This window comes from Delphinus delphis, chromosome 2 (genome assembly GCF_949987515.2).
Source record: "Delphinus delphis chromosome 2, mDelDel1.2, whole genome shotgun sequence".
Classification (NCBI taxonomy): domain Eukaryota; kingdom Metazoa; phylum Chordata; class Mammalia; order Artiodactyla; family Delphinidae; genus Delphinus; species Delphinus delphis.
Window position 1 is genome coordinate 132119019 of NC_082684.1, and position 18593 is coordinate 132137611.

At 43.6% G+C, this 18593-nt stretch overlaps 1 protein-coding gene across 1 annotated transcript in view; it reads right to left on the reverse strand.

Annotated features, from left to right (window-relative positions):
• The window catches only part of THSD4 (thrombospondin type 1 domain containing 4), a 566477-nt gene that overhangs the window by 431649 nt on the left and 116235 nt on the right, over positions 1–18593 (reverse strand). Inside the window, exon 6 of the mRNA XM_060005674.1 lies at positions 6698–6800. Within this exon, the coding sequence (XP_059861657.1) occupies positions 6698–6800 (103 nt within the window). The remainder of the gene's footprint in view (positions 1–6697; positions 6801–18593) is intronic.

Consider the following 18593-nt stretch of genomic DNA (forward strand, 5'->3'; position numbering starts at 1 on the left):
TCACCTGTGTAACAACCACGCCAACCACGATCTGGATCATTACCAACGCTCCACAAAGTTCTATCATGCTGCTTTCCAGCTAATCCTTCCCCACACCCAAACAGGCAAACACTGTTCTGACTTCTATCACCTTGGCCTAATTTCTCCTACTTTAGAACATAATATAAAAGGAATCAGACAGTATGTACTCTTACATCTGGCTTGTTTTGCTCAACATAATGTTTCTGAGGTTCGTCCAGATTGCTATCTGCATCAGTAGAGCGGTCTTTTTTATTGCTGAGTAATACTCCATTGTATGAAGGTATCACAGTTTGTTTATTCAGTCTCCTGTTTACGGATAGTTGGGTTGTTTCCAGTTCGGAGCTTTTATGGAAAAAGCTGCTGTGAACATTCTTAAACAAATATTTTTTATGGACCTAGGATTGCTTTCATTTCTCTCGAATAAATGCATTTTTATTTAATGGTGAAGAAGCTTTCTCTAACAGAATGCAGAGAAACAATAACATACTTTTTCCAAGAGGAAAAAAAGTGCCTATTTTCCACCTTTTCTTCTAGGATAGAGTACGTTCATAGGCACCATTCTATTAACCCTTTATTCTTCTTTCTAAGTTTCATTCTCTCAATCTACAGAAAGCTCATTTCTCTACCATTCCAAACAAACCTTCCTCTTTCCCCTTAAACTAGCAAACAGTCTCCATATGCCTTCTTCATGGCAATTTTTAAAAGAGTGAGCTAGCTCTATTCACCAGCTACCCTCTCTAATTTCTTTCCAGTGGTTTTCCCAACCGTCTATCCTAGTCTTATTTTCTCAGTTCTCATTCTCTCCTTGACCTCTTGCTGTGTTAAGCTGTTATGACTGCTTCTCCCCCACTGCCCCTTCTTTCATTGTTTTAAGAAAATTTAAATGTTAATTACTCAGACAGTTTTTACGAGGAAAACAGGTACCCAAAGACTGGTCTTAAATGCTCACAACTGTACACATCTTTCTCCTGGCTTCCATACACATTGAGAGTAGAGATCCTGCAGCCAGATTCTGAGTTTAGAACCTGGCTCTATCACTTACTAGCTGGATAACCCTGGGCAAGTTAGTTAACTATTATATACTTTGTTTCTTCTGTAAAATGAGGCTGATAATAGTACCCACCTCACAAGGCTGTTGTGAGGAGTAAATGAGTAGCATTTAGAGCTGTGCCTGGTACGTAGTAAGTGCTCAATAAATACAAGCAATTTCTATGATCTCATTTGTTCCCCACTGTGGTGTATGTAATAAGAGAACTTTATAAACCACAATAGACTATATTACTGTAAGAGATGATATAAGGCATTATAATGCTTTGGTGCCACCTCCTCTCAGGCTCCTTTCATGGTCGACTCTCTTTCCCCTACTTCTTTAAAGTGGGCATAATCCAAAGCTCCTTCCTGGATCCCTTTGTCCTCATGATTCTACACTCTCCTGAAGGTCTTATCCATCACGGTGGCTTTAATTATCACACCAAAGCCAATGACTTCAAATACAGGTCTACAACCCTAAGGTATCTCCCTTAAACATCCCCAACTTCCTGCTGGGCATCTCGCTACCATTCATTCAAACTCAACATATATAAAACCCAAATCACCCTTTTGTTTTCACAAGAGGTTGCCCTCAGGATTTTGCTTTGTCCTCAATAATACACTCATACACTCATATGTAAGCAACCATGGCCTAGTCTTGCCAGGTATTCCTAGGCATGGATAAGAGAGCTTGAGAATGGATCTCGCGGTGGGTATTACTGGAAAACTCCTCTTGTTACCCTTAGACCTTCCCTGTCCACTCTGAAAGGTCCCTGATGACTATGAACTGTCTGTGCAGGAGGGGTGGGCTGTAGGATGGAGAATTGCAGGTACCTAGGAATGAATGAAGGTGCTTCATTAAAACATGAGCATCCTAATCCCAGGTTCACCAGCACTTGGTCCTAAGCCTTCCTTCCTCATGTCATACAGTTTGGATAATACTGTCCATGTTTATGGCAGCCCTTGCCCCACACGCCAGTGGAGTACCTGTGCCAGGGCAGACTGGTGGGGGAGTCAGCAGCACAGCTGGGCACCTGGGCGCCAACATTCCACCTCTGCCCCTCGGAGCTTTAGTCAAGGAGAAGAAATGGTCTCAGTGGCTCAGGGCTCTGTGGCTATTAGAGACTATGTGGCACCTTTAATATTTCCTGGAGCAAAATCTACTCTCCTTGCAAGCAGCCTAATAAAAGTCTCCTGGCCTTAAAAGGAAGGCACTGTTGGAGGTTGCTGCCTGTGCTAGTCATTAGGGCTGGTCACAGATATTCAATTTCTCCTCCTTTGAGCACACAGTGGGATGGGTACCTCCCTGCTGCCCTTGAAGTTCAGTGTGACATGCCACTTGCTGTGGCCAATGAGATGTGAGCAGAAACAACAGGGATCGCTTCCAGTAGAAGCTTTAAGAACCCATGTGTGATTCACTTGCTCCCTTTCCCTGCTTCAGTGGAAGCAGAAGTTGAGGTGCAGCTTCTATCAGCCTGGGTCCCCGAATGAAAAGAATACTTACTACATTACACAGGGAGCATAAGCATAAGACAAACTTTTGTTCATGTCATTAGGGATTTGGAGGTTCTTTGTTCATTAGGATCTGGGGGCTCTTTGTTCCTGCAGCATGAGCTACTAAGGCCTGACAGATACAGTGGCCCTGGTCACGTGACCACTTAGCAACCTCCAATTCCTGACTCAGCCTCACTTTTGGCTTCTAGATCTGCACTCTATTTAGTTCAGCTGTTGAGGACACACAGTGCACTTACAGTACTCCAATACAAAGCTGTCCCTGATTTATGGATTAAGACTGATGCCTGCTGCTGAATAGCCCACAGCGACCCAGAAAAACTCTAGATTCTAGTGCCGCCCAGACCCAACACTCTAGTCGTGAAAACAGGTACAATTTTCCCCAATGCACCTAAAAAAATGTCTTCCTATTAAAGAAGACTTTCCCATTATAGTTAGGTTGACCATATAATTTATTGTCCAAAGAGGTTTTGAACGAAGGGGGACTAGGGTGACAGGCATGAACTATCGCTGTCCTGAGTAAACAGGGATGCAGAGGCACTGAAATTCTACTTCTATCGTCTTTACGGTATTAGGTCTATGAGAAAAATTCCTAGACGCATTATCTTAGGACAGATCACCATATCCAGGAAATGCATTTAAAAGCCTAAGAAGAAGCATGTGGAGAAATTAATGTGTTTATCAGACAGTGTACTCTGCTTTTACTATTCTGTGTGGCATTGGACTGAATGAGTGCAGCTGTTTCCCTAAGTAGGCACGTGCAAATAGCAGTAGACTTCCAAACAAAACCAAGAGCCCAATGCAAAATCCAGCCGTAAAGTATGAACACCCTGCAGAAACATTAACAGCGTCTTCCTCCCACTGGTCAGCCTGGGAGTCATTTAAGAGGAAAGAGGACAAAATCAGGAAAACAATCTTAGCAGCAAGAAGAATTGTTTAAAGAAAGCCAAAGTAAATGCAGCTTCGGTGACTATGGGATCCTCTTCTAGGCGTGTGAGACATATTAACGTCAATAAATATTTTTAAAGAATGCTGAATTTTCTAGGCAAAGTAACGAACACTTTGTAGAAGATAGCTGATTTCTTCAGTCTGCTGCTAGTCTGCATTTTTCTTTTCTTTGTAAAATACCAGGATTCTAATTGCCTTCTTCAAACTTTCAGGGCTTATGGCCAAAAAGTAGATAATAATTTCTGTAGAAGATTCTGTTTTTCTGTCTGTCACCATCCCCTCTTCCCCACCTCCGCTTGCTGGGATGTGTGTTTCCCACCAGGGGGTCGGTCACATGACCTGAGTTAGCCCAACGACCCCCTCAGGCCCTGAACTCAGGTCCAGGGATGGGGATATGATCCAAACAAGATCACAGGGTGGTTTTTCTGAGATTGAAACCATCACTAGGCATGCTAGTTTCCTAGGCTGCCATAACAAATTACCACAAACTGGGTGGTTTAAAACAACATAAATATATTCTCTCACAGTCCTGGAGGCTGGAAATTCAAAATCAAGGTGTTGGTGGGGCCCCACTCCCTCTGCAATCTCTGGGGAAGAACCTTTCTGTGCCTTCCCCTGGTTTCGGGTGCTTTCCCGAAATCCTTGGTGCTCCTTGACTTGAGCTGCCATCACTCTAATCTCCACCTTGGTCGTCACGTGGCCATCTTCCCTCTGTCTCTGTGCCCGAGTGTTCCCTGTATGTGTGCCTCTGTGCCTCTTCTCTTTTTATAAGGGCACCAGTCATATTGGATAAGGGCCCACCCTAATCCAGTATGACCTCTTCTTAACTTGCACCTTAATTACCATGCAAAGACCCTATTTCCAAATAAGCAAATTCATAGGTACCAGGGATAGGACTTAAACATATCTTTTTTGTGGGACACAATTCAACCCACAGCACTAGATAAGACAGAGTCTTTCTCACTGTGATTGCAAGTTCAAAGCCATGTAAGCCTGCCCATCCACCTGAGAAGTAAGTAAACAGACCCAAGAGATGGAGAAAGATAGAGAAAAGCAGGGTCCTAATATTATTGAATCCCTGGAATGCAGCCATATCTGAATCCCAGCCCACCTCTTGGACTTCCCAGTAACATGACCAACAAAATATCTTTCTTGTTTATATATAGGTAGGTTGGATTTCGGTCACTAACAACCAAGAGTTCTAATTAATATATGCACCAGTGAATTATGCTATATAATGTGAATTCAAATAGCTCCCCATATCTGGATGGGGAAGAGTGGGTGGGTTATATATGAAAAAGATTAGCCATGAGTTGATAACTGTTGAAACTAAGTGACGGGTAAATAGGTTATTATTATACGATTATACTATTCTATTTTTACATACATTTGAAATTTTCCAAAATAAAAAGTTAAATCAAATGTTCAAAAAGCCTCCTCCCTTCCCCCCGCCAGGACTCACAATTAAAGTCCAGCACACGTCAGGGCAAACAAAAGAACAGAAAAGGGAGAATCATACATAAACCAGACGATAGCAGGCATCCACAGGGAATATTGATAATAGGGGAAAATATTAGCACAAGTTTTCTTTGCGGGAGGCAAAGGGCTTTTGACATTAGACCTGAGTCTACCAGGCTTGACAGGATCAGCCGGCTGGCAGATGACCTCCCTGAACTAAGCAGAGAGGGTTGGGCAACGGGGCTCCAGCTCCAGGGGAAACAATGGGGAGCACAGTGCACGGCTGGAGGAATCGCCTTTCTTCCCAGTGAATCACGGCAAAGCAGCTATTATTATCCACAGCCAGCAATAAAGCAAGGGTGCAGTTCAGACAAAATGCTCACTGACACGTACTGTTGTTCTGACACAAGAATATATTTCACAGGTTATGAAACACCCATGATTCTGTGCCTTTAATTTAAGCCAGAGTCACCAGCTCTTCTGAAATCCTGCCTCCCTCTTGGATTAGAGGTTCTCAACTCCAGCTGCTCATTAGAATTACTTGGGATCTTTAAAATATCCTCATGCCCAGGCTGTACCCCAAACCAATTAAATCACAGTCCCTGGGAGTGGTGCCCAGGCATCAGTATTTCTAGAAGGTTCTTCAGCAATTCTAGTGGGCAGTGGTCATGAGACCACTTTGAGAACCCAAACAAGGCTACAGACTCTTCTCTGAGAAAAATGCACAGACAAGAATAATTCTGCATCCCATTTCACAGCAGACATCAATCCTGCCTTCTCCTCCTCAAGGGCTGACATCTAGGCACAACCTTCCACATTTGGACATTGATTCTGTAATGGAATCCGCACAACTCATTATCAAGCCCTCCCCAGGGCAATTTCTCCAGAGCTCGGACATAACAGCCGTGTTCCACACACTGGGTTGTGGCCCAGTCCAGCTGCCCCAGTCACTGCCTTGGGCTGACGTTGAGCTGAACACTGAGGGCAGCTGCACTCTCTCCTCTGGCCAGCATGGCTGTCGGTATTGAACCCCACACGTTTTGCTCGACCCATCACCACTTTGGAGCCTACTTTCTCTGCGATGGGAAGATATATCTCAGAATTGAACACTTCTCAGCCCAAAAGCCATGTTATCATCTGCGCTTCAACAAAGGAAAGTGACTCCAAGATGTAGAACAGCACTGAGAAGCTCTACCAATATCAGATCTTCCATCATTTTGAAAAGGCAGGAACCTTGGTCCCAAGGGCAATGGCTACCTACCACACTTCATCTTTGGAAAAAGCATTGAAGGCTCCCCCAGCACAAAAGCCAAACAACTGTCAACCCTACAACTCTACGTGCTCCCTTAAGCCACCACACCAGCGCTTGTAGCAGGAACCAAGGAAAAGGGAAACTCCATCCCTGTTCACTCCTCACAACCTTAGCTTGAAACTCTCGCTCTAACCCATTCCACAAACCCTGTCCTGTCTCACTCATCCTGCCAGCATCAGACACTGCTTGTTTCAGCCAATGCCTCATCCATCTGACTGATGGTCCAGGTGTCACCTGAGCTCCCCTACCTTTGGTAAAGACCCCTACCGGCTCCCCCTTGCCCTGGGGGTCACACTTTCTCCCTCATTGTCACTCTAGCCAGGATCACACCAATTCCTCCAGCAATAACCAAAGGGCAACAGGGTTGGAGAACAGACAGAAAATAATTGCTGTGCACAGGGCTAGGGCTATTCTTACCTTCTGCAAACGGTTCCCATTCATAAAACCGGCCCATGAACGGCTTGTTGTTGTAGGATGCACATTGTACCTCCCAGATACTTCTACTGCTTTCTGGACACACCTAATAAAGCAGATATTAAACATGCAATTAGCGTCCATATCTCTTCATGGCCCCAGCCAAATCCCAGGAGACCTCTCCAATGTTAAATGTCAGTCCTCCTCCACCGAAACCTGGGGTTCTACAAATGTGCTGATCACCTGTATCGAAAATTTTAAATGCAGATCCCAAGGCTTCATTCCAAGTTTACTAAATTAGAAACTTTGGAAGGACGCTAAAGTTTTCACACGCTCCCCGTGTTGTTTCTCCATACCATAATTTGAGAACCACCGACCCAAACCTGCTCCTGACAAAGTGGTCTGCTCGCCTCCCTCAAAGAGGCCATCCATCTCCATCTGTCTGACTTTGTTCGTGCCATTCCTGTGCGTGGGATAATATTCACAGCAAACATGTACAGCGCTCTTCCTAGGTGCAGGCACTATTTTAAGCATATGTCACATATTAACTAACTTAATCTTCACGATGACCAATGTGATTGATATGGTATTTTTAGATTTTTTTTCACAGGTGAGCCAACTGAGGCATGAAGCAGCCACACAGCCAGTGAGGACAGAGGCTGGATTGAACCCCAAGAAGTCTGGTGCCCACCAGGCTCTCTCTCAGTGTCCTCCCATTGTGTCTAAATTCTGGTCTAAATTCTCTCCACCGTCTAAAGCAAGAGCTCCTAGCCTTCGACATGCAAAAGAACCACCCAGAGAGCTCCTGGGAGATGCAAACTCCTGGATCCCTCCTCCAAGGATTATTATTCAGTAAATCTGGCAGGACGGTTTCTTTCTTTCTTTCTCTTTTTTTTTTTTTAACAAATATCTCTTTTTAAAAAAATTAATTCATTTATATATATTTTTGCTTCTCAATGCAGTGGCTTCTTTTGTTGCACAGCACGGGCTCTAGGCGCGCGGGCTTCAGTAGTTGTGGCGCACGGGCTTAGTTGCTCCGCGGCATGTGGGATCTTCCCGGACCAGGGCTCGAACCCGTGTCCCCTTCATTGGCAGGCAGGTTCTTAACCACTGCGCCACCAGGGAAGTCCCATTTATAAATGATAAATATGAGCAAATGTGAAATAAGATCACAATCTCTCCTTTAAAGCTAGGATCTAGCTCTTTAAAACTAGCAACACTCTGCTTAAGTGTAAGGTGTGTGTGTGGTGAGGGGGTGTTTTAATAATCAGACGGGAAAGGCATCTGGCCCCTTAAATATGAAAAGCTCTGTATAGAAGTCTCTGGAGTAAACTGCTAATATGATAGCTCACGTCCTGAAGGATTTAGAAAGAAATCTACTGTATGTATCAGAAACATCAGGTCTCGTGGAAGATGAGGGAACAGAGGGAGAAATGAAACCAGGTGGAAGGAAAAACATCCCCTGCTTGATCAAGGGCACTTGGAGAGGCTGCTGGGACAGACACTCAGGGTGGTCATAACCCTGCTGCGGCCTGAGCCAAACCATATGGAGCAAGAAACCATGTGAAGCAGAACGTGGTGGAAACTGGTGGGGAAAAAGGCCGGAAGGATGGGCAGGGCCGGCTAGGCTCTGACAAAGGGTGAGAAGCTGACAGGCTGGGGAAGGCTGTCTCCAAGGGCTCTGGAAGCCAAGCTGCTGGTGGTCCTGAAGCCGGAACCGTGTAGGCTTCCAGCACTACCAGCTGCCTCCGTGAAGGATTTGGAGTTAAGATGCTTGTTACAACCCTTTGGCCAGAACCGAAGTTCGACTAGGATGGGATCAGCTGGGCAGCTTGGGAGTTAAGTACCATCCTTGCGATGAGAACGAATCGCTAAGGGGTGTGTTAAAAATACAGATTCTCGGGCTTCGCCCCAGTGGAGGGTGGGCAAGAGGCTAAGGAATATACACTCGGAGTGCTCCCTCTGGTGCAGCCAGCCTGGCACCAGACTAGGCAGCCGCAATTAAGAGCCACTCCCAAGCCTCAATCACACGCCAAATTACTTAACATGAAATCACAGTGTAAGAGCAGAAGAAAAGCAAATCCAACCCCTTTAACTTAAAGATGAGGAAACAGAGGTGTGGTGAAGCGGCGTACCTTACCAGAGGTCCCACAGTGTCACAGAGACAGAGCCTAGAATGCTGACCAGCCACCCCGGCCATCGCTAGAAACTCCAGATCCGCTGCTGGGTGGGTGGCAGGTTTTTGTAATGGAAAGAGACCAGAACAAGTGGGCCAAAGGTCCCGTTCCTCAAATAACTACGTAAAGCCAAGCTGCTCTAAATGAGGCTCCAGCCAGAAGCCACCCTAATTAACCTAGTGGCAATTACCAGAATTAGAAGCTGCAGACCACAAAAACTTAGCCAGTCTGTTTAACCTCTTTCTACCCATCCGTAACATAGTGCCAATGGGCTGGACCACGAAACAACACACCTTCAGAATCACTCTGAATTGCTCGATATTTGATGATATAAATGCATATTTCATGCCATGGAAAGCAGTCCACAATCCATTAAGTGAAAAAAGTGATTATGTGTGTGGGGTGTGTGTGTGTAGAGAGAGAGAGACTAAAAGTGTTATGTCTGGAAGGTGAGTTATAGAAGTTTTCTTTTTACAATTAAGTTTTGGTTTATTTGTATTGTCTACTTTCTCTACAATAAATATATGACATTTATGTTATAAAAATATATCTGTATTGAGCCCTTCCAAACACACAGTCACGCAAAGCTGGAAGGGCTCAACACTGATAACATTTTTATCAGTGTTTTTAATGCTAATGACTGTTGCTCTTATTATATCCATAAGCATCTGCCTAATCAACTAGCTACCTGTGACGCATCATTCAGGATACCCTGTCCCTGGTCATCAACAAGTTCTTTATATTTGAGTGTGGCCCAGTTACCTCCTAAGGCCAGAGGGCCTAACGTGGCATCAGACCCACAGTGAGGGATCAGGTGCTGAAGCAGCAAATCCACCTGCAGTTGCTAGGAGGCAGCTGAGCCCAGAGGTTGACTATGGTATCCAGCGAGCACCTAGCATGGGAAGGTGCAGCAGGAGGTAACAAGGTGCTCTGGAAGATGGGGGTCTCCCTGTGCATGACCCTGAGCAGGGACCCACAAGACACCGGGTGAGCTGCCAGTTAAAGGCAAGACACTACTTCCTGGGGAGGAGAGAGACCTGGCCAGAGAAATGCAAGCCTCACAGAGTCCAGATACGGAAGTGGGCTACTGAGACAGAATTATGGTACAGGTGAGGAACACAGATGCCTGGGGTGATAATGATGATGATGGTGTTGAGAATAGCTAACTTTTATTGACACTTACTCAATGTCAGCCACTCCCTCATATGATTTATGTATATTTGCTCATTTAATCCGCACAACCACTGTTATATCCATTTTACAGATGAGGAAGCCAAGGCAAAGAAAAGTTAAATGAGCTGCCCAAGGCCACAGGGGGAGTCAGGATTTGAACCTAGAACCCACGACAGTAACCACTATGCCACAGTGCCCCTCAAGAACGTGTGGATAGCAAAGTTAATTTGCAATGGGCCCTCAGACAAGAGGGCCGTAAACTTCTTCTCGCCTATTGTCAGGAGACGTACTGGAGAACAAGTTCAGATTCAGCCTCTGAGGCCTACTGAAGTGACCCCAGCAACAAGGATCAGGGAGCCGTGGATTGAGGATGAAAACCAAGGAGGGCTGGGGAATTTCTGTTTCATGTCTCGTTTGTAGATTACATCTGTTTGTATTTATACTATTATCAGTAAAAGATCTCCTCTCATTTTAACAGACTCTCTGAAGTTAAAACTTCCAGGTTACAGATCATTTTACATTTGTTATACTTTAAGTGGGTTGTTTCCTGATGCCATAGACTGAGTCACCCTCACTTATCAGTAACTGTCTCTATATTACACTGTGAGTTGGCTTTGGGCAGATTTCCTGCAGACTGCTGATCCTTTCTATGGGCACGGATTCTTATAATCTTCAGGCCAGAAAACTGAAACAAGGGAAAAGCCATGTAGATAGAGATCAGGCTCATTCGGGATGGGGCCAGCTAAGACCGGAGCTTTATAGCCAAGCAATGGCCCTGGGAGATAACCTCCCTTCAAATGACTCCTTTCCACCACAAAGAGGGAGGGATATTCCCACTGGTCTCTTATGGGAAGAAGAATAAAGATTTACTTTAATATAATGAGCTGAATCCTGATAAAGCACTTCAGGCCCTATCCAAAGTTCCATCTAGACAACTGCCTGGAGTTGCTATGAGTCACAAAGAGTATTATGGAAACTCTGACTATGTTTCTAGTGACCCTGGTTAATCTGAGATGACAACTGCCCGCCCGCACGTAACTTCACTGCTCAAGAGGCCGCTGTCGGTGATCACACAATTAACTTTCAGTAATTAATTACTTTCAGTTCCCCAGGAGACTGAAGAGTATCATCCCCGATGAAGATGACACCAAGGAACACGACCTTGGGGTCTGCCTGGGTCCAATATGCATTTTTGTTTTTACCCTTTGCATTGCTCTGGATTCAATCAAAAGACCGGCTACCATAGCAACACATGATGTATTTAACATCACCAGAGTGAAAAAAAAATCTAAAGAAAAAAATCTAGAAAATGTCCCTGCACTGCCATGAGAAAGTGGCTATGTGACCTTGGGCAAAGCAGTTTGCTCTTCTAAACCTAAATGACTGCATTTCAGTAACAAGCCGTGCACCACTCCCCTCACCCCCTAACCCAGGAATTCTGTGAGGAGTAAACTAGTAATATATTAAAGTTTCTAGCTCATAGTAATGCTCAATAAATGTTAGCTGAATTGGAATCTAAGAAGACATCAAAGATGAATCGAGCAGTTCCAGAAGCTGTTAGGTGCCCGACAGGTAGGTGTTCTGAGCAAACATTCCCTTCTTTTCTCTTCTACAGATGGAAGATGGGCTTCATTTCCCATCATCTTGTTATATGATATAGAATCATATAACCATGGACCACAATTTCTTACAAGTTATCCAGCACAGTTTTCAAATATGTTTAATATCTGCTTTCTCAAGTCACTTGGAACAAACTCAACCTCACAAAAACTCTTCTGCCACCTCCTACCACTTCCAGGGCCCTCTAGACAGTCAGTGAATTGGTTTGTCCAAAAGAGCAGGGTAAAGGCTTTGGATTTAAAAAACAAAAAACAAATAACTGAGGTTTTCTTAGTTCTCAAACGCTTTTTTTTTTTTTTCCTATCCAAGTTCATACTGTTCTCCTAGAGAAAGGAGTTTCTCTCTTACTCAATAAATACATCAAAGACCCAAAGGATATTATTATAACTAAGCCCATCCATTCACCCGCGAGAAGCCTATTTTTTAAATACTCTGTACAGGGCTTCCCAGGTGGCGCAGTGGTTAAGAACCCACCTGCCAGTGCAGTTCGAGCCCTGGTCCAGGAAGATCCCACATGCCGCAGAGCAACTAAGTCCGTGAGCCACAACTACTGAAGCCCGCGTGCCTAGAGCCTGTGCTCGGCAACAAGAGAAGCCACCGCAATGAGAAGCCCATGCACCGCAACAAAGAGTAGCCCCCGCTCACCACAACTAGAGAAAGCCCATGTGCAGCAACGAAGACCCAATGCAGCCAAAAATAAATAAATAAAATAAATAAATTTATAAAAATAAATAAATAAATACTCTGTACACATGTCTATACAGACCTAGGCTTACCCCAGGAATGCTTGTTTATTTCTCTCTCTTTAGATTATAAATGTATCTCGATGCCTGTAAGAAGGTCTGAAAGAGAATATCTTTTTTTCTAACTAACCAGGAAGTATGTCGCAAAACGTAAACTTAAATCCAAAGCTCCTACTCCCCCAGGGAGCATAAATTTCTCAGTGGCTACTTTGGGGATCACATTAATAAAACTGGTTTCTTCCCCTCTGCTATCTGCTGAGACAGGATGTGAAATTCCTTCAAAGGCAAATAGTCACTGTGCCCCTACTATGTGTCAGGTGTTGCAAGCATTGAGGATACAGAGAAAAGTCCCTCATAATAGTCTCTCGTAGGGATTTCACAGGCCAAGGTAAAAAAAACAAAACAAAATACACAAAAATGAAAAAGCCCAACAACAAATAAAACATAAACCAAAACACATAATGCAATGAGAAGAACTTGGTGAACTGTCTGGGTACTACATTTCTAACCTTGCAAAATAAGGAGGGACTCAATCCTTCCTAATATTGATAAATCAAGACAATAAAAACTGTTAATATACTATATATAATAAAAATATATCTGAAAATCAAATGTGGCTAGCAGAGTGGGAGGAAAGAGAATCATTTCTTCATCTTTCAGAGTAAGGAGTCAGAGAAAATTTTAAGTTGATATATCAAGAAGCAGAGATGTTGGTACACTATTTACATGTATGGAGAGAATGAGAGTAAAACTTTTAAATGATTGACTGTGATTATACCTTGGGAGAGAGACTAGGATATACCTCTCTCTACCACTGTGATATTTCTTCCTATTTGTACTACTTTTTATAATCATGAAAAGTGACAGTTGTGAACAATTCACATATATGTGTATGATTCATAATCTATATTTCATATATATGAAATATATCTATATGAAATTTATTTGAATATTTGTATTTAATATTTACATGTTTAACATATTTAATATGTATATGTTCACAAAATATTCATATACATATTTCATATATATATATGTAAGGCTACTTTTCATATACATATGAAAGTCAATAAGAGAACTTTCTATGGAAAATTCCCAGTGATCTGAGAAGATGGAAAGCAGAATAAGGCAAAAAGCACTGACACTAGCATATATTTCCCAGATAAGGAGGCTGGTGACAAGCTCACGATAGGACAAACCTACGTTGAGCCCTCTAGTTAGATGACCTGTCCATCCGCTAACCGGTCCCACAGTTCCTGTCAAGTTTTACACCTTAAAGAACTGCACTGACTTCTTGACGTGGCCCATTTGCTAAGTTTCTCCGTAAACTGCATGCAGGAAGTTGTTTGTCAGCTCCTCTCATTTCATATGAGACTAGGAATGGGATAGAATTAGAATCTGCCTAAAGAGTGCTTAGCTATATTTGAGATTTGTCCAATATCTTCCCTTCATTTTCACTTACTTTGAGCCAGAAACAAGTCCACATGGATAAATCCATTGTCAGAAGTCAGTCCCACCCCAGGGAAATTTACTGGAGAGTCACTGATACCAGAACTCGTCACAGCCGTTGTTTGCTAAAAGCTGCTTTTTAGCCCCAGAGGTTTTCCCCCTTGAAACGTTAAGTGCACTCAGTCTAAGTTCAGGATCATTTTTCCTTTGGCAGCAAAGCCCTTCAAAAACTCGAAAGCTTGCCCCCGCCTTGCACCTGGTGACTCCCTCCAACCTCCCTGATCCAGAAGGAGCCTGTGTGTCAGTCCCCTCTCCGGGGAGGAAGCACTGAACTCACAGTGCTTAAGAGAAGAAGGCAGGAGTGAGACACCTAGGTCTCCAGGACAGAGGGCATAAGGTGTCTTGGTTGGTTCATGTATTTTGCAAAAAATAATACAAAACCCCAGAAACAGCTAGTAGAAAAGAACTGTATCTTTACTACATCTCCACGGGCACCAGGAGGGATTGTGGTTTGGTTTTCTCCTTCCCCTGTGTCACCCCTATAAAGACTCTAGTTCTTTTGCTCCCAGGTCTTAACCTTCAATGAAAGTCCATGAAGAAGAAACTTATCTATTTCCTCGATTGCTTGAATACTTATAATTTTTAGCCATAGCTGAGGAAGTGCAGGGCTGTGGATAAACCATGGACACCCCTATGTTGCCCCTTCACTGCTGAAGACATATTTGCAGGTGAAGCCACCGCTCATGGCAAAAGCATCTCATTCCACTGAGAGGTCCTCCAAGCGCCCTTTCTTGATCCTCAGCCCTTACGGGAGCACAAAGGGGCTCTCAGATCCCTGTCACTCCCTCTCCCTAGGAAACTCTCCGTTCTGCTGGATCGCCTGCAGGAGGCCTTTGCTGCCTCCACCCAAGCCAGGTTCATTTCCACTACCTGGAGATTTCAAAGTGCGTGTAGAGTGGTACCTGTGCCCTGCGCTTGTTATTACCTATTTACGAGTCTCTCTCTCCCGCTGGACTTTGAGCTTAGGCTCAGAGCTTGCTCTACTTTCAGCGTCCCTGACCCCACTCAGTCCATGTCAGTGCCGTGCTTATGGACTCCAAGCAAAAATCCGCAATAGTGAGTGACCTGGACTGTCGTACTAGTAGACGTCTAAGATGATGCCTGCTCTAAAAGACCACAGATACTTTATTTTTACTGGAGTGTATCACCTTCACTTCCTCATACACATTGTAGGCAAGGAAAAAGAAAACCTTCCTTATTTTTAAAGTCTACATTCAGGGATCTTTAGTGCTGCACTTATTACTGATACGGAAGTACTATTTCATAGAGGACATCTTATATGAACCGAACAATCCCAAAACAAACTAGCATGCTTAAAATTCCCAGATGACATCACAAGGTAGGGCTTAATATTAAATATGCACATTTGAGGGTATAAAGGCTTCATTGGCATGAAGTTATCTATAGGCTGACTTTTATCACTTTAAACATGATCCAAGGGTGATTGCATTGAAAGCCACATCACAGCGAAAATGCTGGGTCTCTCAGCAATTTTGTTTTATTCTTGGGCAAAGGGAAAGGACTCTCAACCACAGCTAACCCAAAGGACAAAAGGGGACTCTGAGCAAGTCTGACCATTTCATCCACAGTTCCATGACTCAGCCCTTAGGAATTGGGAGCTGTTCAGATATGCAGACATCTTACGCCATTCTTATCTTCAGCCATGTTCACTTATCCAGGTCCAAACGGTTTATTTACTAACAATGTGTCAGCACATGCCAAGCTCCTTTTACACATGACCTTATCTGAACCTCATGTCAACCCTATGGAGCAGGTACTATTATTCTCCCCACTTCACAGATGATCCTCAAAGAGTTAAGTAACTTGTCCAAGGACACTCAGCTCCCCGTGTTGGAGCTGGGGTTTGTATCCAGCTCAACTTAGCTCCCAAACCCACTGTCCCACACTGTCTTGCAGGCTTAACATCCAATTAAACCAGTTGATTAGAATTGCTTTCTGATTTTTCACTGTGTTTAAAATGTTTCTCACCCATCGATCTCATGTATGAAAGTCCAGCAAGACCATGTGATAATTCTGTATTCTGAGATGTGAAAGCATAAGTTTCCCATTAAGACCGGGATTATTTAAAGTGGATAGAAGGAGGCAGGAGGGAAAGGAAGGAGGGTCCCTACCACCTGGCAGGCACTGCAGCACCCAAGATCCTGAAACAACCCTGCTTTTTTGTCCTTGACTAAGCTGCTTCCTTGGCCCCAAATGCTCTTATCCCTTTTTGGGCCATCCTTGAAAGCCCAGCTCAACTGTTCGCTTCCTCAACCCTGTGGCCTCCTGCCCTGTGCTCTCAGAGCTCCTTCCCCCTCACTAAGTGCTCCAGCACCAAGTGCTACGACCTACAAGTAGCTGCCTTTAGCACCTTCTCTGTTGTGTTGAGGGAGGGATTGTGACCAGTGAGGAGATCTGCAAGGCTGCGAAAACATTTCTCCTAATTCAGACCACCTGTCATAAGCATGACCTCACAGCTCAGAACTGAGCCCTTTACTGTGGGGTAGTTTTAGAAAGGGGGCCTTCCATCAAGAACTGGGGTGGGATACACTGGGCACTTAGTTAAAGGGATGAAGTTCTGAAATCAGTGGATATTTCCAACCTACCCTGGGTTACTTTCCCTTCTTTTTCTTCTCCCAGATAATAACTGGGTGAGAACTCGAAATGTAGGCATTATTTTCTAATTTTTGAAGAGGACATAAGTGATAACTTTCATTCCTTGTTCACAGTATTACCCTTCACCTCTTTCCTTTTTGAGTGGGAAGATTTACATAATTGGGGGACTCATGCCATCCCCTCACTTGGACATTGAGGAGGATACGTACATGTCTACATAAGGTCATTGATGCTGAGATGCTAGAGCACATGGGTCCACGTGGAGGATGTGCAAATAAGACAACACAGGAGACTGAGATTACTCTCCTTAGAAAGGCGTGATTCAAGGTTGGTCCTTGGCTGATGTCTGGGAACTTGGGTTTCAAAAGGGTTTCCACCACTCCCTAAGTGATAAGAGTGACTCATTATGCTCCAACTATATGTACAAGCAATGTGTATATATATATATATATATATATATATATATATATATATATATATATATACTTTTTTTTACACCTTTATTGGAGTATAATTGCTTTACAATGGTGTGTTAGTTTCTGCTTTATAACAAAGTGAATCAGTTATACATATGTTCCCATATCTCTTCCCTCTTACGTCTCCCTCCCTCCCACCCTCCCCATCCCATCCCTCTAGGTGGTCACAAAGCACCGAGCTGATCTCCCTCTGCTATGCGGCTGCTTCCCACTCGCTATCTATTTTACGTTTGGTAGTGTATATATGTCCATGCCACTCTCTCACTTTGTCACAGCTCACCCTTCCCCCTCCCCATATCCTCAAGTCCATTTTCTAGTAGGTCTGTGTCTTTATTCCTGTCTTACCCCTAGGTTCTTCTTGACATTTTTTTTCTTAAATTCCATATATATGTGTTAGCATACAGTATTTGTTCTTCTCTTTCTGACTTACTTCACTCTGTATGACAGACTCTAGGTCCATCCACCTAATTACATATAGCTCAATTTCGTTTCTTTTTATGGCTGAGTAATATTCCATTGTATATATGTGCCACATCTTCTTTATCCATTCATATACCCTGAGAAAACCATAATTCAAAAAGAGTCACGTACCAAAATGTTCATTGCAGCTCTATTTACAATAGCCAGGACATGGAAACAACCTAAGTGTCCATCATCAGATGAATGGACAAGCAATATATTTTATGCTAAGCACCTGCTTTCCTTTTGGGAACCTGGAACTTTAGTATGTAGCAGGCAAAGGGTGCCTATGTGACTAGCCACCAATATAAACTTTGGCCATGGAATCTGTAATGAGCTTCCCTGGTAGACAACACTTCACGTGTGTAACAACTCATTGCTGAGGGAACGAAGTACATCCTGTGCAACTCCACAGGGACAGGACTCTTGGAAACTGTGCCTGCTCTCCTCTGGACTTGGCCCCATGCACCTTTCTTTTTGCTGATTCTTCTCTGTATCCTTTCACTGTAATAAATCATAACTGTGCATACAACTATATGTTGAGTCCCGTGAGTCTTCCTAGCAAATCATTAAACCTAGGAGTGGTTTGGGGACCACTAACACAGGGAGTTTTAAAGTGTCCATGGGGCATGGCCCAAGTCACAAGAAGCCATGGGCTTATAAAAAGAAGATATGTAGTAATGGGACCTCTGAGGAAAGCTATCTCTCAATAAGGGTAAGTAGGATGTGACTTGGGGTGATGGCATGCAGAATGTTACAGTGAAAAGAAGGGAGTTAAACCTGTACAATCCTCTGTCAACATTTACTTCTTTGTCTAAGAAAATGTGTGAGACATTGTTTTACCTACGTCCAAAATGGTGCAGACATCATGAATTCACAAGAATTTTTAAATATTCCTTGCAATGCAATCTCCTCGGTAGTGGAGTTATCCAGCACCCGGAAAAGACACAGCTTTTATATGGGAAGAAACAGCCCTGCTGTTGGCAGCATAGGTCTGGAAAAAAGTGCATGCTTCAAAAACGTAGGTTAAATGAAAGAAATGCTAAGTAGTTATCAGGTCCACATATATGTCAAATGCCTTCTCTCTTTTCCCTTCTCTTTATGGATTACTTGGTCCTTAAAACTG